Below are 26647 nucleotides of genomic sequence, written 5' to 3'. Positions count from 1 at the left end.
TTTTCTTATTGATCCTGTGTAAAATATGTACCTATTAGAGCATAAAATCGTTTATGCATTTTCCTAGTTCTGTTTAAAAAGCCACGATAACTAGAAAAATTAAGAAAAATCTTTATATTTGCCAATTAGGAGAATTCAAATAAATATCATTTTTAGATAAAATAATTTTTGTTATGTAGAAATATTTACTTGGAGGAATAAGGAATTTTTTACAAACTCAGAAATAAAAATTAGTAAAACTTTCTTTATGAGGCTGAATTAAAAATTATTAAATATATTGAAAAATAATTTTATTTTATTTTTAAATTAATACAACTTTGTTTGGTTAATATTTGTTAAAATTTAAGTAATCTTCAAAATATTAAAGAGAAATTTCATTTATTTTAAAATTGAAAGACTGTAAGAAAAATTTAGAAATTATTTTATTTTTTTATAATTCTCGTTCAAAGTGAATTTTTTTTAATTTTAAAAAATCAAATCACCAATCAATTATCAAAATTCTTGGGACAAAGTGAATTTTTTTAATTTAAAAAAATCAAATTATCAAAATTCTTGGGCGACTTTTATCACTTTATGAAAATAATTGAATTCTTGCCAAGAATTTGATTAAAATTTAAAAAAATAATTGCATTTTTCGAGGAATTCATTTAAATTGATATTAAAAATAATTGAAATCCTGCAATGAGTTTTATTATTTGTGAAAATAATTGAATTCTTGAGAAGAATTTTATTAAAATTTTTCGAAAATAATTGAATTTACGAGAAGAATTTTATTATTTATAAAAATAATTGAATTCCTGTGAACATTTTTTTATTGATAAAAATAATTGAATTTTTGCAAACAATTTTATTAAAATTTTTTAAATAATTGAATTCCTGTGAAAATATTAATATTTTTGAAAATAATTGAATTCCTGCGAAGAATTTAATTAAATTTTCATTTAAATAATTTAATTCTTTTGAAGAATTTTAATAAAATTTTTTAAGAATAATTGAATTCTTAAGAAGAATTTGATTTTTTATTAAAATAATTGAATTCTTGCGAAGAATTTTATAAAAATCATTTTGAATAATTGATCTTTTTCCAAAATTTTTTTGAAATTTGTGTTTTTTAAAATTGAATTCCTGTGGAAATTTTATTATTTTTTGGAAGTAATTTAATTGTTTTAAAGAATTCTATTACTAATGAAAACAATTGAATTCTTGCGGAGAATTATATTAAAATTAAAAAAAATTATTTAATTTATACTAAGAAATGTATTATTTATGAAAATAATTGAATGGTTTCGAAAAATGTTATTAAAATTTTTAAAAATAATTGAATTCCTGCCAAGAATTTTATAATTTATGAAAATAATTGAATTACTTTGTAAGGATTTTCTTATTTATGAAAATAATAAATTGAATTCTTTTGAAAGGATTTTATTATTTATTAAAATAATTGAATTCTTGCGAAGAATTTTATAAAAATCATTTTGAATAATTGATCTTTTTCCAAAATTTTTTTGAAATTTGTGTTTTTTAATTCCTGTGGGAAATGTTATTAAAATTTTTAAAAAATAATTGGATTCCTGCAAAGAATTTTATAATTTATGAATATAATTGAATTTTTTTTAAGGGTATTATTTATTAAATTAATTGAATTCTTTCGAAAGCCTTTTATTAACATTTTTGAAAATAATAAATAAGATTAATAATTAATTAGTTTACTAATAAGTAATGAGTAATTTTTTTAATGCTGAGTCTAAAATTAATTAAAAATTGTAATTGATGTTTAAAAATAAAAAATTTTTTAATTTGCAAAATAATAATTAATGGGAAACCTCGCTTCGCTCGCTAGCGTGCGTCAAATTTTCTAGTAAATTAATAATTATTTACTCACTCTTTCAAGAATAAATTGAAAAATAAATCTTAAAAAAATTGGAAATTAATTATAAATTATTCTCAAAAATAAATCTAATTTTATATTAGATGAATTAACTTTATAAGAAAAATAAAAAATTGTTTTGTTTTTTAAAAACATTACAGTCTTTGGCCACATTTTATTGAATTAATTTTCTATAGAAAAAGATGGAAAAATATGCGTGGTAGTTGAAAATTTTACTTTATAAAATGTATAGATAAACGATTTTAGCTCATGCATTTAATACTTTTGTTGAAAACGTTTTGTAACTGGAATTCAATATTGTAGACCTTGTAATTAGATTTAAAATTCACAAAAGCTTTTTTTTTTTTTTGGTGAACTTTTACCCTTTTTTTTTAATACGACAGCAGATTCAATTATTTATGACTGAGAGTACACTTTTTTCCCTCTTTTATGTCGTATATGCTTTTTCTTTTAAAGCAAAAATAATTGCATGTCCTTTCTTTTTTGTTCAACATATAGTTTTTCTCTTTATTTTCTTCAAAAAAAATTGTCATCAACACAGTATTTTCATGATCATTCTGCATATTTTCATTGTGTGAAAATAACAAAGTAAAATCATTGAATTTGAATTGATTGATGACATTTGTCATTTGTCTGACAAATATGCGATATATTTTCATTATTAAAACTCACATTTTCAATAATATTTTGAAAACAAAATTTTAAGCTCTTGATATTTGTACAGCATGTGTATAGATGTGTTTGTATAAAAAGAGTGAATTCAATTTTTGTTTCCGAAAAAGATTTAAATAATGTTTGTGTGAGTGAGTGTGTATTTAAATCGTTATCGTACTCATTGAAATTCGCTATCACTTTGATCTTAAGTCAAATCATTCGAAAGCAAACTGTTATTCGTCCCACTATCAACACTAAAGTGAATAGATGCAGTGAATCGTTATCTCATGAATTTCTGTGTCAAGTGAATCTGGCAAGACCATTATACCAACTGTTAACACAGTACGAGTATGTGTTGAATCTGAATGAAAAATACTCTCGATGAAAAAAAAGACAAAATAACAATGGTCCCGAAACTGTGAATAATCTATTTTTCTCAACAACCTTTTGTGTATAGTTTCCTCTGGTTTTATTTATTTTTCTTATTTTATAAATGAACAAATAATTTTATTGAATGCGTTATTTTGATACTCTTTTTTTTGTTTCGGTGAATAGATTTTGAAAATTTTTATTTTTCCCGATTTTCATTAAATTCTTTTACAACTTATGAACGTTTAAAAAAAGTTTTTTTTTATTTTATTCGTCAATAAATCTTTGCACTTTTTTCGAGTTGAGATTGCCTTTAAATAAATATAGGCTTTGCGGTTGAGAGAAGAAAATCGTGTGAAATGTTTTTTTCTCTTAAAAAAATATGGCGTTTACCCTCTTTTGAAAGACAAAAAAAAAAATTCAGTTCATTTGAAATTGGCATTTGAGACGAACAGTGAGCCTATTGTTCTCTTTCTATTTGTTCCTTCAACAATGTTCATTCGATTTATGTCACTCTTTCTTTCTAGTCGTTTGCCTCCACAGGAACGTGTCGTGCTTTTCATTTCTCGGGAATCCGACTATTTCAAAGTAGGTCACTGGTTTGCGGACAACCATTATCTTTTCTGATGCTTGCAAAACTATTTATGAGACGGAAATATATTTACAAGAAAGTGTCTTTCTAACTTTCGTTGCCTTTGAGGCATTTCTGAAATCTTTTCGACTCATTTTTACGATCTTATACAATAATATATATGTTTTTTATTTTTACCTAAGACCTATAAGAGCATAATTGATGGGTAATTTCATACCGAACAAATGGTACCTTGGAATAAAATATACTCTCAAAATTATCTACTTTGAAAATATTTTATTTTTATTAGATCTAAAAGATGCTTTTTGATGATGGTTCTATAATTAGGATCAAAATAATTTTTAAATCATAATGTGGGTTTATTTCTACAATTTTCTGCTGACTATTCTTTTCGTTTCTATTTGGGAATTGTACATCATTATAATAGTTGAAACAATAATTACAACAACAATAATAATTTGAGATTAAATATACTATTATAATTAAATGAAACTGTATGTATGTAGAAGTACTTCTGAATTAATTAAACGCTCTATTGTTATTGCAAAGCAACATATTTGATTTCATATATAAGTTAGAAACGAAAATATAGTGAAGGTATACATTTGTAAAATAATAATCTTGTTTTCATAGTAATTTGTAATTAAAATCATTAAATATTAAGATTCTTTCTAACTTCTCTCTGAATTAGTAAGTCTACTAATCCAAAAGCTGGTTTATTAATCTAAATTCAGCAACTAATTTAAATATTAAAAATGGTGTCAAATAACTCATTGTCATCATCTGATTAACAGACCAAAAATTTGTAATTCTGTTACCAAATTATAAATTTTTGGTTTGTTGGTCGAGTTTTCTCACTTGAAAAATTCAACAGTTAGAGATTTCATTATAATATTGATCCTTTGCCCTTTAAATATTAGAGAATGCAGCCTCTTGCACAATATCGAAGTTTGGTACATTAGATTATTAAACTCATCACTTATTTCTCACCTTTCAGGGTGAGCTTTTATTTAAGTCCTTATTGTACATATTTCATATTATATCCTGTTTTCTCTTCGAAGGTTTCTGTATCTATTGCTTTCAAGACAAATTTTTTAATTATACCAAAATTTGCGAATATTTCTTTTTATTTAAAATTAATACTTTCTCATGTATTATCAGAATGAAGCTGAAACTAGCACCGAGTTAATTTTTCAAAATTTCATGTTGGTTTTAAACAAAAAAAAATATTTAAGTTTACAAAATTAAATGGATGCCAGTTTCAGCTTTATGCTATCAAAATGTAGAGACAATTTTTTGTCGGAAAGATTTTTTTTACGAAAAATATTAAAGAAAGAATAATTTTCTTTCCCGATTCGCCAACAAAAATTAAGTCATCAGTTTTTTGAAGAGTAATAACAATAATAGTACGAAAATTGTGGAAATGAGAATGGAAAGGTAGTTAAATTGAAATCAGCCTGCAGGTGTAATGACCGGGGAGTTAGTGACGTATTTCAAGTCAAGTTCCGAACTTGTGGAAAGTTGATTCACAAATGACTTCCTTTATTTTATATCTCATTTCGAACTGAGTTTTCTATTTCAACTCCCATACTGTATAATTTCATTGATTTTAAAAAATATACTTCTCTCTAAGAGCTGATTTTTTGAGAAATATTTTTCTTCTTTAACAATTTTCTTCGTTTGTATAATAAATATTTACAAAAATAATTTTTCATCATTTATTTTTTGCAATGTTTTGTCAATATTTATTGCTTTTTGAATTAAAATGCTATTTATTTTGCTGTCTGTCTGAAAAGAATGACTCCGAGTTTTTATTTTCGAAATGCAGATGAAGCACAAATTATATGAATCATGTGGACAAAAATTTTTATAAAAATGTCAAAAATCCGTCGAAAAAACGCATGAATTTGGAAATGATCCAATATTTTCTTTTCTTTTTGGTCTATGTCAAAATAAAATTGTCCTTGAATGATTTTTATTCGTGAAATTTCTATATTCTTGTAGAAAATTGCTTTTCGATATTATAGATGAAATGAATATATGAAAATTAAACTCATAAATTTTGAGAAAGTCAAAATCAGCAAGGGAAACGAAGTTTCATTTCATTTTTCAAATAATTTTTTACTGCTCTTGATTCAAGTATCTTTTCTTTTCGTATTACTATTTTTCTTCTTCTCTCTTCATATTTTCCATCTTGAAAAGGAAGGTGTGAAAACGCTTTATTTCATAAGTTTGCAAGAGTAACATCCGTGGTGTTATATCACAGTTTCACTGAATATATTGATTATAATATTAATTTTTCATTTCTTGAGAATATATGGTTGATGTTCTTCTTTATTTATGGTTAAAAATTTCGTTAACTTTTTTTTTTTTTGAAAGGAAGGTATATATTCTTTTTTATGTATGAGAGAAGAGAGAAAGAGAGCTTTACTAGAATTTAGGTTCACTAAATATAGCAGACCTCCACTATGAAGTCCCAGGTCGCCAGGACGGAACGACGAGAGGCAACTGCTTTCGTTTGACTCGATCCAAAAACAAACTTCAGAAGATAGGTTGACACTTGCATTGTTTAGTCTATTATCGAGACAATAGATTGTCCGAAAAGAAAAAAAATACATTCGTTTCTTAAATAATAGTTATTTAAAATTGAAACCTTTTCTGTCCCCGTCTAAACTTTATTTACATAGTAAAAATTCATCCACTAATTCATTTTGTTAAAAATCCCTACTAATTTATAGTCAAGCACTATTTTATTCAGAATTTTTAAGTGTTCCCTTTGAGTTTTGGTGAAGAACTTTATTCCCTTTGCTCTCTTCTACAAATTAATTTAAACTATTTTAAAAAAAAAAAGGAAATTCTACAATTTTTTAATTTGCTCTTTTAGAAGATTCGAAAATTAATCCTCCTTATTTTAATTCCTTTAGAAATTTACAGGAAAACTACAAAAGCTGCAAATAAAAAAGAGTGATTAAAACTTATTAAAAGAGTTTTCAATATTTTTGAAATTTATTAAAAGTCAGTAGAAGAAAAATACTTATTAAGAATTGGATGTAAATACATAAAAATATATTTAAAGGCAATAGAGGAAAAATATTTATTTAAATTAGATATAAAAGCATATTAAAATATTAAGTATACCATTTTTCAGAATATTTAGTTATGAATTATTTTTTTCGTTTTATCTTATCTTAAAACAAATTTCTGAGCAAAAAATTGTAGAACTTGATGTTTATTTTAAAATAAAATAAAAAAGCGTACGGATTGCGCAAGGGGAGACAATATTCTTCCCCTTTTATTGCGTTCGTACTATACTTATTTTCATAAAAAAAAAGAATAATGCAATCGATAAGCAGAAAATTTGTTGTCACATGCGGAAAATATATTTTATTTGTACATGAATTAGAAAAAAATAGATTTCAAAAATCGATTAGGAAAATAAAAGTAGACAAAAGGAATTTTTATAATATTTACTAAGGAATTATTCATTAGAATATAAATCTGGATAGCTACAACAATAGTTTTACGTGTCAATGTATTAATTATTTTTATTTCAACAAAACGGTTTGTTATCATAGTAAGAAAAAGAAAAGAAATTATTTACATTGGAAACTAAACGATATTGATTTATAGCAATCCAAATTGCTAAGTTAATAAGATTGAAAAAGAACTAACTATAAATTTTCTGATATTTTTGATTAAAATTAAATTCGTGTTTTTCAGAGAAAAACGTAAAGAAAAGAAAAAAAGATAATTCGGTTGTTTTTTTGATATATAACAAAAAAATATGCTCCTAATTTTCACTAATATATATTTATATTTGTACGTGGGAAAACGCACATTTGCCTTCTAGGGTTCTGAGCAAGATATGAATAAAAGTGGAGAACTATAAATTGATACAGATCAGGATTTATGGTGTATATACATTTCTAGTGTATACATATACAACTATTGCTTTCAGTAGACTTTTATTCATACAAATAGGATTGAATTAAATTTTTGCTTTCAATGCAATTTTTCACTTAAAAAAAAAACAAAAAATGGTAAATATTTGTGACGCGATTTGAAGAAAGGGACCTTAGAAGCAAAAAATTATAGGTTATGTTTGCAATTTTTTAAATGAAAATACAAAAAAAGGATCAACTGTCAATATAAATCATTGATATTTAAGTCTTCATTAAAACTAAAATATTTAATAAACACTGATTTTAATTCGAAATAAGTAAAAAGAAACTTTCAAACAAGAAAAAAGTAACTCTAACCCAACCTCAAAATGATTTGCTTCTAAGGTCCCTTTCTTCAGATCGCGTCACATTTATAGAAAAATATTTTATACACGTTCGTCAAATTACAAATGGAATAATTTTAAATATTGTTTTTTATTTTTTTTTTTAAAAGGAAGGAAGTTTTTATAGTAGTTTGAAATATAAAAAATAAGGTCAATATTTTATTTCGACTCGATCAAACTCCTATATCCTCGGCATTTTCACACTCACCCCTCGTGTATTCATGAAAAAAATATATATATGTGGTGGTCTAGGCATTTCTTCGAAAATGTATATTATTGCTCGAGAGAATAATCAATAAAATGGTTCTCGATGAGCTGCTCATCTTGACTTTAAATCAAGCTCAATCGAGTTAATAATTAAATTATTCTCACGAAAAAATTCACCGCTGCATCATCTTTGAGAATTGTTTATCAATTTTTTTTAGGTATAATTTTTATTTGTTCTGTTAATTACATTTGAATAAAGGTGTCAACATTTTTACTCATCTCTCTTTTTTTGTAAAAAAAAGTCGAATAATTTAAAGTTGGTGGCATTTAAAACAAAATTCATTAAATAAGTTTGTACGCGTGATTAGTTTTCGGAAAATAGTTGGAGAAGGTTTGAAACTAATTTATTGAAATTGCAATAACAAAGTGGGCGATACATATTAGATTTTCCAGGAGTCGCTCTATCGACTCAAAGTGGTAATTACTTCGCCATCCACTAGTTACTCAGTTTTCTTGTGTGAATACCATTTTTTCGTCTTTTTATATAACCAATACTATTATCCAATTTATAGCCAAGTAATAAAGTCATCGTCACAGAGTCGCCAGAATTGTATTCGTTAGTTAAAGCTCGACAAATCCTTTCATTATCTTTTTTTTACACTAGTTGCACCGATTGAAATATTTTTAGCGAGATCTATATAAATATTGAAAAAGAGATTTTTTTTATTAGTAATATTATTCAACAAATAATGTAATTAAATAAATTTAGTTGAGAAAGAATAATTTACTTAATAATTCAATTAAAAATTTAAGTACATATTTAACTAAAGTAAAAATTTAAGTATACAATTTTTAGTAACTTAATATTTTCTATATTTTATTGGTGTTTCATTATTAAAAATTATTTATTGTTTCTTTTTCAGCTCGCAGAGGAATACCAAGAGGATAACCGGGCCGTAGCATGCGGATCAATTGCGGAAAGAATGTCTTTTTGACTCCACGTCGATCATTGGCCGAAAATCGGCGTCAATCGTCGAGGAGCCGCAAGCGATCAAGAAGAACGGAGTTCGACACTAGCGACCGATGAGCACGGGGGATGGCGGCTCAGCGTTGGGCCCTTTACAAGGAGGGGCCCAGCCCACGGCCGCGACCCCCTCCACTGCCACCTCTCCACTTCAACAGTCCCAACAAGTTGCACAATCCGGAGCCAATGTCTCACAAACGGGACCCGGAGCCGGAGCCGCGAGTGTGGCTGGTCAGGCCGCAGTCAAAGCTTCGGCTCCGAAACGTCCGGCTCGTCGTGGTGGTAAAGCAGCCTCCGATAGGCCCGTCAGGGCCCTCTTCTTTCTCACTTTAAAAAACCCCCTCCGGAAAATGTGCATCGACGTCGTCGAGTGGAAGTATCCTTTTTAATTAGAAAATTATTTTTTTATAAACTATTCTGCTGGATCATAGTGAGAACAATGGGACATTATGCACCAAGAGTGAAAAGAAGATGTTTTTCAATGAGTTTGAAAATTGCTGCTCTCGCTTCGCTCAAGCAGCCATTTACAAACTTATTGAAAAACATCTTCATTTCGCACGTGATTCACATGGTGCTTTTTGTAACACATGTTTAACAAAAAAAAAAAGATTTTCATACTGATTTGATGAATAAATTAATGAAAGTTGTGCTAGAAAGTACAATTTGTTGTATACTTTTAACACATGTTTAGATAAAAAAAAGATTTTCATACTGATTTGATGAATAAATGAATGAAAATTGTGCTAGAAAGTACACTTTTAAGTACACAGGGCTCGAACCAGTGAAAGTAATTGAAAATACGGACTTTACTGACCAAAAATGAAAAATTACGGACCAATTACTGATTTATAATAATTCAAGATAACCGAGTGATAAAATCATCAATTCAATTATTATTTTTAATAATTTTTGACTAAAATTCTTCTTAAAATAAATTATTTTTAATATAATTTTCGAAAAAGTTCTTTGACAATTTTCAAATCCATTTGTTTACAATATTCAATTTTACGAAATTTCAATTATACGTTATTTCTTCAATTAAATATATGTTACAAAATAAAAACTTTAAATAATATTTAAAAAATCAGCAATTAAACTTTCTCATAAAGATTCATTTCAAAATTCAATTATTACTAAAAATTCAAACTATATTGCTTTTAATGTTCAATTGAATTATCTAAAATTTTAACTAAAATTCATTTTTAAATAAATTTTTATTATAAAATTCTACTACAATTTAATTATTTAAATACAAAAATGAAAAAATTATTGAATAAATGAATGTTTTCAGAAATTGAATTCTTATTAAGAATTTTATGAACTTTTTAAAAAATTGAATTTCTTCGAACAATTTTAATAAAACATTTTTAGAGTTATTACATTTTTCGAGAAATTCTATTAAAATTGCATTAAAAATAATTCGTTTGTTTACAATTCAATTTTAAAAAATTTCAATTATTCGTAAATTTTTCAATTTAATATCTATTAGAAAATAAAAATTTTAAATAATTTCAAAAAACACAGAATTATTAGTTAAAAATATGAAAAATTCAGATTTTCAAAGATTTTAATTTGAAACCTTCTCAAAATTCAATTACTTCTAAAAATTCGTGCTCTAATACTTTTAATATTTAATTATTAATTGAAATTGTAATTAAAATTCATTTTTAAATCAATTTCTATTAAAAAATTCTACTAGAATTCAATTATTTTAAATTTTTAATACAAAAGGAAATAATTTATTGAGTAATTGAATGTTTCTTAAAATTCAATTATCGTAAGGAATTTTATCAGAAATATTTTTAAATAATTTAATTCTCTTGACGAAGTTTAATAAAATTTTTAAGAATAATTTTTCTAGGAATTCGATTAAAATTGCGTTAAAAATAATTAAAATTCAGCAATGAGTTTATGCAAATTCTATTTTCAATAATTGAATTCCTGTGTAATTTTCATTATTTTAGAAAATAATTGAATATTTGTGTAGAACTTTACTACTTTTGAAAATAATTGAATTATTGTGATGAACATTGTTATTTATAAAAATACGAAAATAATTGAATCCCTATAAAAATTTTATTATTTATAAAAATAATTGAATTGTTGCGAAGAAATTTATAAAAAATTTGCAAATAATTGAATTTTCGTGTAATTTTTATTATTTTATGACAATAATTAAATGTTTTCGTAAAATTTTATTAAATTTCTTGTAAATAATTGAATTTGTTTTGGAAAATTTCATTAAAATAGTAGATATTGAAAATCATTGAAAAGAGGAAAATTTTTGTAAATAATTGAAATTTTGCCAACAATTTTATTTATCAAAATTTTTGAAAATAATTGAATTTCGGAGAAGAATTTTATTATTTCTAAAGATAATTGAAATTTACACGATAATTTAAAAATAAAAGTTAATATAATTGAATTTCTGCGAAGAATTATATTATCTTTGAAAATAATTGAATTTCTGCATTCATTTGTAATTTCTCTACAATTCTCCAAATTATATCGTACAATTTACGAATTTTTCGTTCTTTTTCAATCAAATTACGGACTTTACGGACTTTTTTTTACAAAAAAACTGACTTTTACGGACTTCAAGCAATGTTACGGACTTTTAGGGAATTTACGAACCTAGTTCGAGCCCTGAATACATAGAAATAATTTATGTACTTTGGACACGAGAAGAGAGCATGAGAACCAAGGCAAAAATCTCTTCCTTTAGGCCCGCTTCTTATCCACAAGCTGAAACTATCCCAAAAAAAAGAGCTAATCTAACAAAATGAATTCTACTCATTTATCATTTTAAATACTTAAAAATTGTAATTATAAAATTAATAATGTCACGTTCGGTAATTAATGTCATTTTTAGAAATTAATCATGTCACGCTTATACGTAAGCAAATATTTCATTTTCTATATTAGAGGGAAGGGAATTTTTCTGAAAATTTTTCTTACAAAAATTAATCAACTTCTTTCTCTCTCTCTTCTATTTTAAATTTTAATACATATACGTGTTTCGTATTCTTTTTTTTGCAATCAAAGATTTTCTGTTGATAAAAAAGTCTCATCTGCTAAATTTTTCAATATGATTTTTTCCTTTTGAAATGACGCACATATCGAGGGGTTTGAAACTGCTCGTTGATCCAATATACAGAGAATCATTCCCATGAAATATTTTTTATGTGAGAAAAGTTAAAATTGTCAATTTTTATTTTTTTTTACCCTCCCAACCAGATAGGATTTCCCTTTGAAGTATGATCTAATGCGATTCATTTGTGAACTTGAAAATTTTTGAAAATGGGTCATTTTGTTAATTCTTTTTTGCCCTGAGGATTAAATGTTCTGGAAAATTGGGTTTTTGGGAATAATTTGACAATTTATTTTTCTTATTAATTTTCGATACAAGCTTGATAATATTGTTTTGAAATATTCTTTAAAATATATTTAATATATCTTAATAATTAATAATTCATAATGAATTATATATTTAGTATATTTTTGTTTAATGATTTGATGTTTGTAGATGAAAAAGTAGAGGGATAAATTTAATATTCTATTGTTTATAATTTATAAAGAGATTTTTTTTTTTTGAATTCATGTATGTTTTAATTTTTTTCATTATAAGAAACTTTACGAGTATCTCAAGTTTTTATTGTTGATTTTTATTTTTATTGTGACGAGTACTATAATTTTTTTTTGTTCCTCGTTTATGGGAAATGATATTTTTTTATGATCCTTGGTATTTACACTTTCATTGTATTGCACTGGTCGTTATTGGCTCTCTGGCTGACCAAGACCGCAGATATCTACTTGCGGTCGCAGTACATATTGTATATTATATCTTCCTTTCTTTAATTCAATATCTTCCTTAATACAGTTCTATTATTTAGACCGTTCGAATGGCTTATTCTGATGACGATTTTTGCGAATTGCGTGGCTCTAGCTGTTTACACTCCATATCCTTATGGCGATTCAAATGCGACCAATTTCTATTTGGTAAGTGTGTTTTTTTTACTATTACTCTAATATTTATCAGCGTTAAGTTTTATTTTACTTTTCTTTTTGTTAACTCTTCAGGCGCAAACTTGAATTAAAGTCAGTATAATTTCTGAGCATCTTCTTCCTGAACGAGTAATTTTCTTGGTTTCTCATTTGCGTTGCTTGATTGCTTTGTGAACTGTCCGGTTCCCCAGTTATATTTTGTATGCAAAACTACAAGAACGCCTAGGAATTTCCAGGAGTCTGTGCTTTGCATTAAGATCGAGGAAAATGAACATTTTCTATTTCATTAAAGTTCTGGATATGAGATATAGAACTATGTTTGTAGGAGTAAATATAAAATTATGTTTTGAATCAGAAGACATTATTCTAAATTGGAATCAGTTCACTTGTATTCCAATGAATCTAGTTTGCTTAGCTTATTTCTAAATTTACATACTACGCAACTTTTTTATTTCAAAAATGACCTAATTTATTTACATCTACATACCACAGTTCAGGGAAATCAAGGAAAAGTCAGGGAAAGTAGATTTTATCATGGAAATCAGGGAAAAGTCAGGGATTTTTATTAAAAGTAGTGGGAAAAATTAAATGTTTAGAATTTATAAGAAAATTTGGAATTTTTTTTTGTGTCTTTTTGTTTGCCTAATAAAATTACCACGAATTCCAAAAAAAAACCTTAAATTTTTTCTATTTCTGACAATAATTTATTTTAAATAACTTAATTCTATTGAAGAACTGCCATAAAGTTATTACTTATAAATCATTTCATAAAGTATTTTTTTGAAAAATTTTAATTTCAATTCTAATGAAATTAGTTTCAATTCTAAAAATGTTAACGTAATTCTGTGAAAAGAATTCAACTATCTTAATAAATATTAAAATTCGTTCCAGAAATTCAATTATCTTCAAAAATTAAAAAAAAAATTCTCGTCAACATTTCAATTATCTTTATAAATAGCAAAATTCTTCGCCGAAATTCAATTATATTCAGGAATTTTTATAAAATTCATTGTAAAATTCAATTATTTTCATAAATAACAATATTCATCTTTAGAATTCAATTATTTTCAAAATTAATAAAATTCTTCGCAGAAATTCAATTATTTTCAAAAAAATCTAAAAAAAATTGTCAACATTTCAATTATCTTTATAAATGAATAGCAGAATTCTTAGACAAAATTCAATTATTTTCAAAAATTTTAATAAAGTTGATGTTAAAATTTCAATTATTTAAAAAAAATTTTTCTTCATTTAAAAATAAATAAAATTTTCCAAAAGAATTTAATTATTAAACAATAATTTTGATAATATTCTACACGAATATTAAATTATTTTGCAAAAGAATAAAAATTTTACAGGAATTCAATTATTTAAAATAGAATTTGCATAAGTTTTTTTCAAAAAAATTAAATGTTTTAAAATATGGCATTAAATTCTACGCAGTAATTCAATTATTTTTATAAATTTAAAAACTCTCTTTTTAAAATCATTCGGAGGAAGTCAATTATTCACATAAATAACAATGTTCATCACAAGAATTCAATTATTTTCAAAAGTAATAAAATTCAATTATTTTCAAAAATTGTAATAAAATTCATTGCAAAATTTCAATTATTTTTCTTAATTCAATAATTTGTATAACTATTATTTTAATAAAATTTACCAAAAGAATTCAATTATTTAATTTATTTAAAATTTCATAAGAATTGAATTATTAAAAATAGAATTTACATAAATTTTTTCGAAAAAATCAATTGTTTAAAACTTTTTTTTATGAAATTCTTCGCATTAATTCAATTATTTTCAAAAATAATAAAACTCATTGCAAAATTTCAATTATTTTTAATACAAGTTGAATCGAATTTCTCGAAAAATGTAATTATTCTTAAAATTTTTATTAAAATTCGTTGAAAGAATTTCATTCTTAAAAATTTTAAAAATAAAAAAATAAATAAAATAAATAAATAAATAAATAAATAAAATAAAAAAAAAAATGTAAAAAAAAAAAAAAAAAAAAATGTATACTAAAATTATACATAAGAATTAAATTTCAAGAAACATTCAATTATTCAATAAATTATATATGTTTGTATTTAAATAATTGAATTCTCTTAGAATTTTCTAATAAAAATTGATTTAAAAAGTGATTTCAGTTAAAGTTTTAGATAATAATTGAATTTTTGAGAAGTTTCTAATAATTGCAATTTTTAAAAATAATTGAATTTTGTAAAAGTTTCAAATTAAAATTTTTGAAAAATCTGAATTTTTCATATTTTTTTAATTAAAAATTCTATGAAATTAATTTCTTTCTAAAAGTTTAATCGAAATAAAAAATAAAAAAATAAAAAATTTGAAATTTCACGTAAAATTGAATTGTAAACAAATGGATTTAAAAATTCTCAAAGCAGAACTTTTTCAAAAATTGTTCAAAATTTATTTAAAGAAGAATTTTATTTAAAAATTGTAGAAAATAATAATTAAATTGAAATGATGAAAATAATTTTTCGGAACTTAGAGTAAAACATTTTTTCTAATTCAAATTTAGAGAGTTTAATATTCAATTAGTATCTAAAATTTTAACTGAAATTCATATTTAAATCAATTTTTATTAGAAAATTCTACGAGAATTCAATTATTTGAATACAAAAATAAATAACTATTGAAGAATTGAATGTTTTTTAAAATTGAACTTTCATAAAAAATTTTATCAACAAATTTTTAAATAGGTAATTAAAATTCTTTTGACGAATTTGAATAACACTATTAAGTATAATTACATTTTTCAAGAAATTAGATTAAAATTGTATTAAAAATAATTGAATCTCTGTAAAAAATTTGATTGAATTGAGAAAAGTTTCTGAAAATAATTGAAATTTTGCCAAGAATTTTATTAAAATCTTTGTAAATAATTGAATTTTGGAGAAAAAGTTTATTATTTATAAAGATAATTGAAATAATTGAATTCTTGAGACGAAGAATATTTTTTAATAATATTTCTTTTTAAATACCTAATTGAATTCTTTTGTGAAATTTTATTAAAATAATAAAAAAATAATATAAATAATAAAAATAATTGAATTTTGATAAATTATTAAAATTAATTAAATTTTTACGAAGAATTTTATTAAAATTATTTTGGAAAAAAATTGAATATTGTTAAAAAGAATTTCATTAAAATTTTTGAGAATAATTAAATTCTTTCAAGAAATTTAATTAAAACTGTTTTGAAAATGGTTATTTAATTCTAATAAACAAATTATATTAAAATTTTTAAGAATACCTAATTGAATTCTTTTGAAAAATTTTAATAAAATTTTTAAGAATTTGATTTTTTGAGATATTCATTTAAAATTGTATTAAAAATAATTGAAATCCTGCGATGAGAATATTCTTTTTATTCATTTTATTTAGACTGAAATGGACACATATTTTAGCTATTATTACTGATTCTGTATCAGTATGAAGTGATTAATTTGACATCAATTAATGCAATATTGTCAATTATAAATCCATATGAATGCAGTTATAGGAGTTGATGAAGTAATGAAACATTAAACAATATAAAGCCCAGTGTAATTGAATAAAATGAAAATTGATTAAAATTGAGTCGTTTAAACTGACTTAATATAAAATTTAGTGAATTGTCATCAAGTGTTAAATATAGTGAATATTTTAACAACACGCATTGGAAAATTTACAGGGACTTTGCCTTAAAACCACATGAAATTAATGATCTAAAAGCTTCATATATATGCAAACTCATGAATACCAAGTAGAAAAGTAACTAGCATTCTAGCGATGAGAAATAAGTATTATAGTTCCAAAGGGAATTGTGCGCGCTTTTCATACAAAAGGAAATGAAAGATAGTGATGCGGTAGTTGCATCTATATTCACTTTTTTTCCCCTTCCCTTCTCTTTTCTTGCACATAGCCTATCATGATCTTGAGTATCATATAGAAGTACACCATTAAGGGGACTGGATCCACAATTTCCGTTCATCAAGGCATGAAGCAATATTGATTTCAAAGCCAGAAGGAGTAGGTGGTTCGACTTGTTCGAGCCGAAAGTTCAATAATTGTTCAATCTTCCCTTGAGTAAGTTGCACCCTACTGTGATCGAGTGCCACAATCTACAACACATGCTACATGTTCTTCAATGTTCCAACTATATACTTGATGTGTATAGATGAACATGTTTTATATCTATAACTTTTGTTCACGTCAATTCTCATATATACATTCGTTTCGAACCAGTCAACCAAAAAAAAAATTGAAAAATATTTTTACATTATAAAGAAGCTTGGTTTCAACATACAATTCATAGATTGCTGCTACTCTATATATGTAAACTGCGTATTGTATTTAGAGTTTCTCATCTTGATAGAAAACCAATAATTCAATTTCAAAAATCCAATATAGTAAGTCGAGTATTTCACTGGTTCAACTCTAGTAACTGTTGAGTGGGATTTTCTATATTGTCTTCTTCTCCCAACACCCCTTTTCCAATGGTTTTGAATGAAAGGCGGATTTCTATTCATGTGAATAAACAAAAAAATGTAGTAAATAAAGTTGCTAATGTCAGAGAATTATTATTCGTAAATTTAGATGGGAAGTGTACGTTTGAATGAAATGAGTGAACAGTCGAAGACTAACTTTTTTTGCGAACGTATATCTAGTGATGCTCTTCTTTTAAAAAAGAGGAGAGATAAAAAAATTCTCTTGTTTTCGATGAGAAAAATTTTTTTGTTATGATATATTGTTGAGTTTGATGAGAGTTTTCTGAATTTTATGAAATGGTTTTAATGAAGGAAGAAGCATATATTTTGTATCACTATAGCAGGCTTTGTACTAAACTACTAAAGTCTACTATTTAAGTATTTACTACTATTTTACGATATGCTACTATTTGGATACTTTTTTTTTTAGATTTGTGACACTGAAAGCCACTTTTTTCTATTTTTGAAAATTTACACTACTTTAAATTCGCCAATGCAGTCGAACCTGTCGAAATGCAACGCTATTTTTAGATTTTTTTTTTTTGCAATAATGTCCAACAAGAATTTTTTTCACTTAGTTCCAAAATATTGTAAAAATAATAAAATAGAAAATTAAATTACAAAACAATTTTTTAAAGATTGTTTACTGTAATTTTTTAAAATTGAATTGCATTCTGACAGTTGGAATTTTGATAGATTCTGTAGTTGGAATAAAGAAATTAGTCTTAAAAATTTTTATAAAATTCCTTGAAACAATGCAAAAATTTGTAAAGAAAAATTTCCAAGCGATTCAATTATTTTCAAAACATAATGTAATTATTTTCAACGCCTACTATTTTCATAATATTTTCTCTAATATTTCCCCCAAAAAAATCATATTATTTAAAAATTTTTTTATAAACTCTGCAAATATTCAATTATTTTCATAAATAATAAAATTTCTACAGAAATTCATATATTAAAACACAATTTCCATTAAATTTTTCGAACAAATCCATTATTTAAAAAAATGTTTATAAAATTCATTGCAAGAATTGAATCACTTTTATAAATAATAAAAATTTCGCAGGAATTCAATTATTTTTAAAAATAATAATTTAATAATTTAAATAATTCAATTTATTTAAAAAAATTCCAATCAAATTCTTTGCAAAAATTCAATTATTTTCGTCAATAATAATATTTTCACAGGAATTCAATTATTTTTATAAATTATAAAATTCTTCTCAGGATTTCAATTATTTTTTAAAAATTTTAACAAAATTCGTGACAAAATTCAATTATTTTCATAAATAATATAAAACTCATCGCAGGATATCAATTATTTTTAATACCATTTTAAACGAATATCTCAAAAAATGAAATTCTTAAAAATTGTATTAAAATTCTTCAAAAAAATTCAATGATTTCAAAAAATTTCATATAATTTGTTTATTAAAATTAAAATAATTTTAATAAAATTCTTTGTGGAAATTTAATTAATTTCAAAAATTCTTCGTAGAAATTCAATTATTTTCAATATCTACTATTTTAATAAAATTTCTTAAAAGAATTCAATTATTAAAAAAAAATTTAATAACATTCATCGCAAACATTCAATTATTTTTGCAAATATTAAAATTTTCTACAAGAATTCAATTTATTTAAAAAAAATTCCAATCAAATTCTTTGCAAAAATTCAATTATTTTCGTCAATAATAAAATTTTCACAGGAATTCAATTATTTTTATAAATAATAAAATTCTTCTCAGGATTTCAATTATTTTTGAAAAATTTTAATTAAATTCGTGGCAAAATTCAATTATTTTCATAAATGAAAACACTCATTGCAGGATTTCAATCCTTTTTATTAAAATTTTAAATGAATTCTTGGAAATATGCAATTATTCTTTAAAATTTTATTAAAATTCTTCAAAAGAATTCAATTATTTAAAAAAAAATTAAAGTTCTTTATAAGAATTCAAATTTAAAGAAATATGCAATTTTTCAATAAATTATTTATTTTGTAATTAAATAATTGATGTCTAGAAATTTCTAATAAGAATTGATTTAAAATTAAATTTCAGTTAAAATTTTATATAATAATTTAATATTTAGAATAATTACAGAGTTTGAATTTTTAGAAATAATTAAATTTCATATGATTTTTTAATTGAAATCTTTGAAAATTTTAATTATTGTTAAACTGTAATAATGTTTAAATTTTTATTTTGAAATAAAATGATTGATGTTTTGAATAATTTTATTTAAAAATTTCAACAAAGAAATGATTACTTGGGTATTATCAAATAAATATTAAATTTTATCGAATAATTTTTATTTATGATAATTATTTATAGTATTTGCTTCAAATACTGAAATTATTGGTCAAATAGAATTTATTTGATTTAAATAAAAATTTGTTTTGTTTCAAGTAAAAATTATATTTGATTCTAAATAAAAGGTATTCAATTATTGAAAAATTTGGTTCAATTATAAAGAATCATTTAGGTTTTCGTGTATAGAATTTGTTGTTTCATTTGGTTGATTCAACGAAAAATTCGTTTGTTTCAATTAAATTTCTTTTTGCTGAGTGAAACACAGGTTTTTTTATACATGGAAAAATATATATTTTTTCCATTGATCTGAATTTGTAAAAAGACCAAAGAAAAAAACATACAAGGGTGAATTTAAAAATAGTCGAGAAATTGTAGAATAGAATTAATTGAAAGGAAATAAAAATACTGGAAGTCTCTGAATAACCTTTAACCATCCTAAGCATTAATTTTCAATACATTGTACATACATGAATCACATAAATCACATCTACTCTTAATGCTTACATCGATTCTTTATAATTTAAAATTTATAATGTGAGCTAACATTTATTATTATAATTCAGTGGTCCATAATCTCTTTACAATCTAAAATTATTGTTAGTTATTATCTAATTATGTTATAATTTTGTATCAAACTTTAGTTATCCATTTATGCGGTCCACTTGGACTGCGGGAACTGTTTTTGTAAATAAATAAATAAATAAATAAATAAATGAATACACTTAAACTTGATATCTGTCGGAAATGAGAAAAAAAATAATAATCCAAAATACTTTTGCATTGCATCTTAAATACTTATTTAAATAATTTCAATATTTTAAAGAAAACAAATAGAAAAAGCTCTTCTCTCTTTGTAATAATATAAAAGAAGATTATTATTGAGATTAATAAAATTTTAAATGAGCTGAAAGTTTTGTTTTTTCAAAGTTAATTAAATTTGATGTTTGAATTTGACTCAATCTCTTTAAACTTTGTTCATTATCTATATAACCGCGGGTTAGATTCGTTCGGGCATAATTTACATACCAGTTATTAAAATAAAATAGTTATATATATATATGAATAAATTCGTTTGTATTATTAAATTTAATTAATTATTTTTGTTTGTGTAAATGAGATGTTAACTAAAGAATTTTTCAATTTTAATTAAAAAAATGAAATTTTCAAATAAGTGTTACTTTACTTTTATATACAAAGGTATAAAAAAAAGTTTCGGGTCGTTCTATTTTCATTTAACTTTTGTCTAAGCTGTATTTGAGTTCTACTTTATTTAAGATGAAAATAAAACAAGTGAAAACATTAAATGCCAAGGACTTAAAATTAACAATATAGAAAATTAAAAAAAAAAAAAAAATGGTAGGAAAAGTAGCATTTGTTTGTTAAAATAAAAAATAAATAAAAAAAGTAATTTTTCTTTGGTGTTTTAATAAAAATTTTAAAAAGTTAAGAATTTTCTTTTAATTCGATGAACGTTTTAGAAAAAAATATTCTTTTTCTTGCATTTGTCTCAGCGCAAAGTTGATTGATTGGAAAAATTTGCTAATATATCCAAAGTTGACATAAATTATATTGATCTCATCAAATTCCTAAAACTGAACGAACGCAGTTCACTGATTCTATTCTGTCCAGTACATTATGAAACAATGCTATTAATAATCTATTTAACAACAGTCGATTGAAGCCAAAACGTTTTCCATAAATTGCCACCTGATCATTTAATGTGATACGATTCACTGGTGTTTAATGAAATACAAAGCAATTTCTGAAATACCTTTCAATATATCTTGAAAATTACTCTTCTACTGAGACAAATTTTTTATTTCCTGATAACAACAGGTACACTTTTATTTTTATTAATTTTATTAATTTTCTTTTTTGAGATTTTAGATTGACGTGCACGCGGAGAAAAATTTTATTTAAACCAAATGTAATTTATTTGAATTAAGTAAAAACATATTTGTCTCAGAGCCTTTTTATTTGTTTCAAAATAAAATTTTATTTGGGGCAAATACATTTTATCCTGAAGCAAATAAAATTTTATCTGAACCAAATAAAATTTACTTGAAACAAGTAAAAAGTTTATTTCGCTCTGAGTCAATTTTTCTGGAAATTGAAAAATTTTTCTGCAAATTACAATCAGGGAAATGTCAGAGAAATTAGAATTGGTCAGGGAAAAGTCGCAGGGATTTTTATTAAAAGTACTGGAAAAAATAAAATTTTTTAAATTCATAAGAAAATTCTAAATTTTGGTTTTTTTTGTTTGCCTCATAAACTATACGAAATTACAACGAATTCAAATACAAAACTTTCAATTTTTTTCATTTTCTGACAATAATTTCTTTTTTAAAAATTGAATTTTGGAATGCAATTAATTTCAAAAATTTTAATAAAATAATTCTTGGAAAAAATTCAATTATTTTTCCAAAATTTTCTATATTTACTACTTTAATAAAATTTTTCAAAAGAATTCAATTATTTAAAAAAAATTTTAATAAAATTTTGCTCAAACATTTAATTTTTTTACAAATAAAAATTGCACAAGAATTCAATAATTTACAAATTTTGTGTAAATTTCTTAGCTAAAATTCAAGTATTTTCACAAACAATAAAATTTTCTGCAGAGATTTAATTATTTTCTTAAAAAATAAAATTCTTCTCAGGAATTCAATTATTTTCATAAATAGTAAAATTCTTGTCAGGAATTAAATTATAAACATTCAATAAAACTCTTTTCAAGAATTCAATTATTTACAAAAAATTTTTGATTAAATTCATTGCAAACATTTCAATAACTTTCATAAATAACAAAATTCTTTTTAGGAATTCAATTATTTTTGAAAATTTTTATAAATTTCTTCACAACAATTCAATTATTTTCATAACTAATAAAAAATTTGTAAGCAATTCAATTATTTATAAATTTTTTTTTAAATTTCTTTGCTTAAATTTAATTATTTTTACAAATAGTAAAATTTTTTTACAGTGATTCAAATATTTTCTTAAACAATAAAATAATTCTTCTCAGGAATTTAATTATTTTTGAAAATTTTTATAAAATTCTTTAGAAAAATTCAATTATTTTGATAAATAATAAAAATTTCGCAGGCATTCAAAACATTTTTTTTTTCTTCGCAAAAATTCAATTATTTTCACAAATAATTTAAAGTTTTACAGAGATTTAACTATTTTCATAAATAATAAAATTCTTTTAAGGAATTCAATTATTTTCATAAATAGTAAAATTCTTGTCAGGCATTCAATTATTTTATAAACATTCAATAAAACTCTTCTCAAGAATTATTTACAAAAAATTTTTGATAAAATTCTTCTCAAAGATTTAATTAATTTCATAAATAACAAAATTCTTCTCAGGAATTGAATTACTTTTGAAAATTTTTATAATTTTTTTCACAACAATTCAATTATTTTCATTAATAATAAAAAATTTGGAAGCAATTAAATTATTTATAAATTTTTTATATTTCGCAAAAATTCAATAATTTTTAGAAACAATAAAATTTTCTGCAGAGATTTAATTATTTTCTTAAATAATAAAATTCTTCTGAGGAATTTAAATATTTTTGAAAATTTTAATAAAACTCTTTGCATGAATTCAATTATTTAAAAAAATTTTTTGATAAAATTCTTTTTAAACATTCAATTATCTTTAGAAATAATAAGTTTCAATTTTTTTTTAATACAATTTAATCAAATTCCTCGAAAATTTGGAATTATTTAAAAAAATTTTAATAAAATTCTTGGCAAAATTTCAATTGTTTTCTAAAATTTTCAATAAATTACTATTTTAACAAAATTTTCCAAAAGAATTCAATTACAAATAATAAAAATTTCACAAGAATTCAATAATTTACCAATTTTGTGTTAATTTTTTCGCAGAAATTCAATTATTTTTACAAATAATACAATTTTTTACAGTGATTCAAATATTTTCTTGAACAATAAAATTTTTCTCAGGAATTCAATTATTTTTGAATATTTTTTAAATTAAAATTAAAAAAAAACAATTCAATTTTGTATAACATTTTTATTTTCTTCGCAAAAGTTCAATTATTTTCTTAAATAATAAAATTCTTCTTAGGAATTCAATTATTTTCTTAAATAATAAAATTCTTCTTAGGAATTCAATTATTTTCTTAAATAATAAAATTCTTCTTAGGAATTCAATTATTTTCTTAAATAATAAAATTCTTCTTAGGAATTCAATTATTTTCTTAAATAATAAAATTCTTCTTAGGAATTCAATTATTTTCTTAAATAATAAAATTCTTCTTAGGAATTCAATTATTTTCTTAAATAATAAAATTCTTCTTAGGAATTCAATTATTTTCTTTAATAATAAAATTCTTCTTAGGAATTCAATTATTTTTGAAAACTTTAATAGAACTCTTCGCAAGAATTGAATTATTTAAAAAATTTTTTTGATAAAATTTTTCGCAAACATTCAATTATTTAATAAATTACTTATTTTTATATTTAAATAATTGAATTCTCGTAGAATATTCTAAATAAAAATTTATTTAAAAATGAATTTCAGTTAAAAATTATTAAAAATAATTGATTAAAAGAAGAATTTTAGTTAAAAATTCTAGAAAATGATAATTGCATTAAAATGATGATGATTATTTTGAAAAAGTTACATTACAATATTCCTATAATATAAAATAATGTTTTTTTTTACACGGTCTTCTTTAATTATTATAAAACATGAGTCTTCGACTCCGAGTGATCGATTTTCTCATGTTTTATAATAATAAATAATTTAGTAGGCTCGGTGACAAATAAACTTTATTTGACCCAAATAAATTATATTTAATTTAAAAAAATTTTATTTAACTCAAATAAATTATATTTGATTTGAATAAAATATTTATAGTAAAATATTTTTTTTGTGGTGCGTAAAAATAATTTTTTTTTTATTCTTGTAAAGAAAATTTTATTTGATTATTAATTTTTTTTGTGATCTATTTGTGTTTCAGGAAAAAATCGAGTATGTCTTTCTAGTAATTTTCACAGTCGAATGCATGATGAAAATTATAGCTTACGGATTCGTGGCGCATCAAGGCGCTTATCTGCGCAACGGATGGAATTTGCTGGACTTTACGATAGTTGTAATCGGGTAAGTTTCAAAAGTTTGATTTAATTCTTTCTTTTTCGAAAAGCTCAAGTAGTTCTCAAAAAGTTTCAAAGAAAATAACCCGCAAATTGACGTAATTAATTATGAACAAATTAATTATTTTGTTAACTAACACATTTGTTCTAATTTAATGTCGTCGTCGTTCCAGTTTCTGTCCATGACTCAATAGTTGTTTTTTAAAATTTTCCGTTTAATTTATTTTTTATTTATTTACTTAATTAATAATAAATAATACATTATTTATTTAATATTTAAATTATTATTTAATTGTTTTATCTTTTTTATAATTTTTATTATCGCAAAATAAAACTGGACAGTATAAGTGGGACGTCGACTGCAGTATAGAAATACAGAAATAATATTCAAAAACGATTGTTTTTAAGTAAAGAGAATAATTTTCATAAAAATTAGTTAATGAAATATTTTTATTTAAATGCTTTTTTTTTATTTTAAGCTTGTAGGTAATTTATGTGAAAGTAATTCATTTGTAGTTGGTGGTAGTAAATTTTATTAGAGCGACTGTTTCTAGCTTCCTTTGAGAATTCATTCTTATTATCTGACGTACATACGTAATAGACGCGTATTCTTGTATTTTAGGAAATTGTGTCCTCTGAATAAATATCTAAAGACCCATATATTTGAATTTACGCGGAAGTAAATTCGAAATATGCAAATAGATTTTCAATCAAAATTTGAACATTTAAGCGCGCCACATTCGGATTTATTCCCTAGAATTCTCTCTAATGAGCAAATTTTGCATTAATTAAAATATTGTATTGAAATTAGCCGCAAAAATTACGTTCAAAAAAAGTTATTCTTTAAATTTTGTCGCATTTAACTTTTTTTTTTATTTAAAATATGTTTTTATTTAACATTTATTTAACTTTTTTTTATTTAAAATTTGTTTTTCTTTAACAGTTTTTTAACATTTCTTTTTATTTAAAATTTGTTTTTTTAACCATTTTTAAACATTTTTTTTTATTTAAACTTTGTTTTTATTTAACATTTTTTTTTATTTTTTATGAATAATTTTTTTTGTATTTAAAATTTATTTTTATTTAACGTCATTTTTCATTTAAGATTTTAAAAAATAATTAAATGTCTGAGAAGAATTTTATTATTTATGAAAATACTTTAATTCTGACGAAGAATTTTATTAAAGTTTTAAAAATAATTGAATGCCTAAGAAGAATTTTATTATTTATGAAAATAATTGAATTTTTGCGAAAAATTTTATGAAAGTTTTGAAAAATAATTGAATTCCTGTGAATTTTTTTTTATGTATGAAAATAATTGAATCATTTTGAAGAATTTAAAAAAAAAAGTTTTTAATAATTGAATTTCTGAGAAGAAATTTATTATTTATAAAAATACTTGAATTCTGGCGAAGAATTTTATTAAAGTTTTCAAAAATAATTAAATTTCTGAGAAGAATTTCATTATTTGTGAAAATAATTGAATTCTGGCGAAGAATTTTATTAAAATTTTTCAAAAATAATTGAATTTCTGTGATAATTTTGTTATTTAGGAAAAAAATTGATTTTTTGCAACGAATTTTACGTAAATTTTTAAAAATAATTTAATTCCCGAGAAGAATTTTATTATTCATAAAAATAATTGAATTCATTTGAAGAATTTTAATAGAATTTTTTAA

General features: G+C 22.6%; 1 protein-coding gene across 9 annotated transcripts in view; it reads left to right on the top strand.

The window, feature by feature from the left end:
• LOC122509509 (muscle calcium channel subunit alpha-1) overlaps window positions 1–26647 on the top strand; it is a 149285-nt gene that overhangs the window by 51639 nt on the left and 70999 nt on the right. For all 9 annotated transcript variants that reach the window (XR_006302368.1, XM_043623640.1, XM_043623641.1 and 6 more), the window contains 3 exons: window positions 8919–9395; window positions 12913–13018; window positions 24836–24975. Coding sequence is in view for 8 of the 9 variants with exons in the window: in XM_043623640.1 (XP_043479575.1) it covers window positions 9079–9395; window positions 12913–13018; window positions 24836–24975 (563 nt within the window). In the remaining variant the exon portion in view is untranslated. The remainder of the gene's footprint in view (window positions 1–8918; window positions 9396–12912; window positions 13019–24835; window positions 24976–26647) is intronic.

This window comes from Leptopilina heterotoma, unplaced genomic scaffold, assembly GCF_015476425.1.
Source record: "Leptopilina heterotoma isolate Lh14 unplaced genomic scaffold, ASM1547642v1 Lhet_60, whole genome shotgun sequence".
NCBI classification, from domain to species: domain Eukaryota; kingdom Metazoa; phylum Arthropoda; class Insecta; order Hymenoptera; family Figitidae; genus Leptopilina; species Leptopilina heterotoma.
The sequence above is the reverse complement of the archived record's forward strand: the minus strand, read 5'-3'. Positions and strand labels throughout refer to the sequence as shown.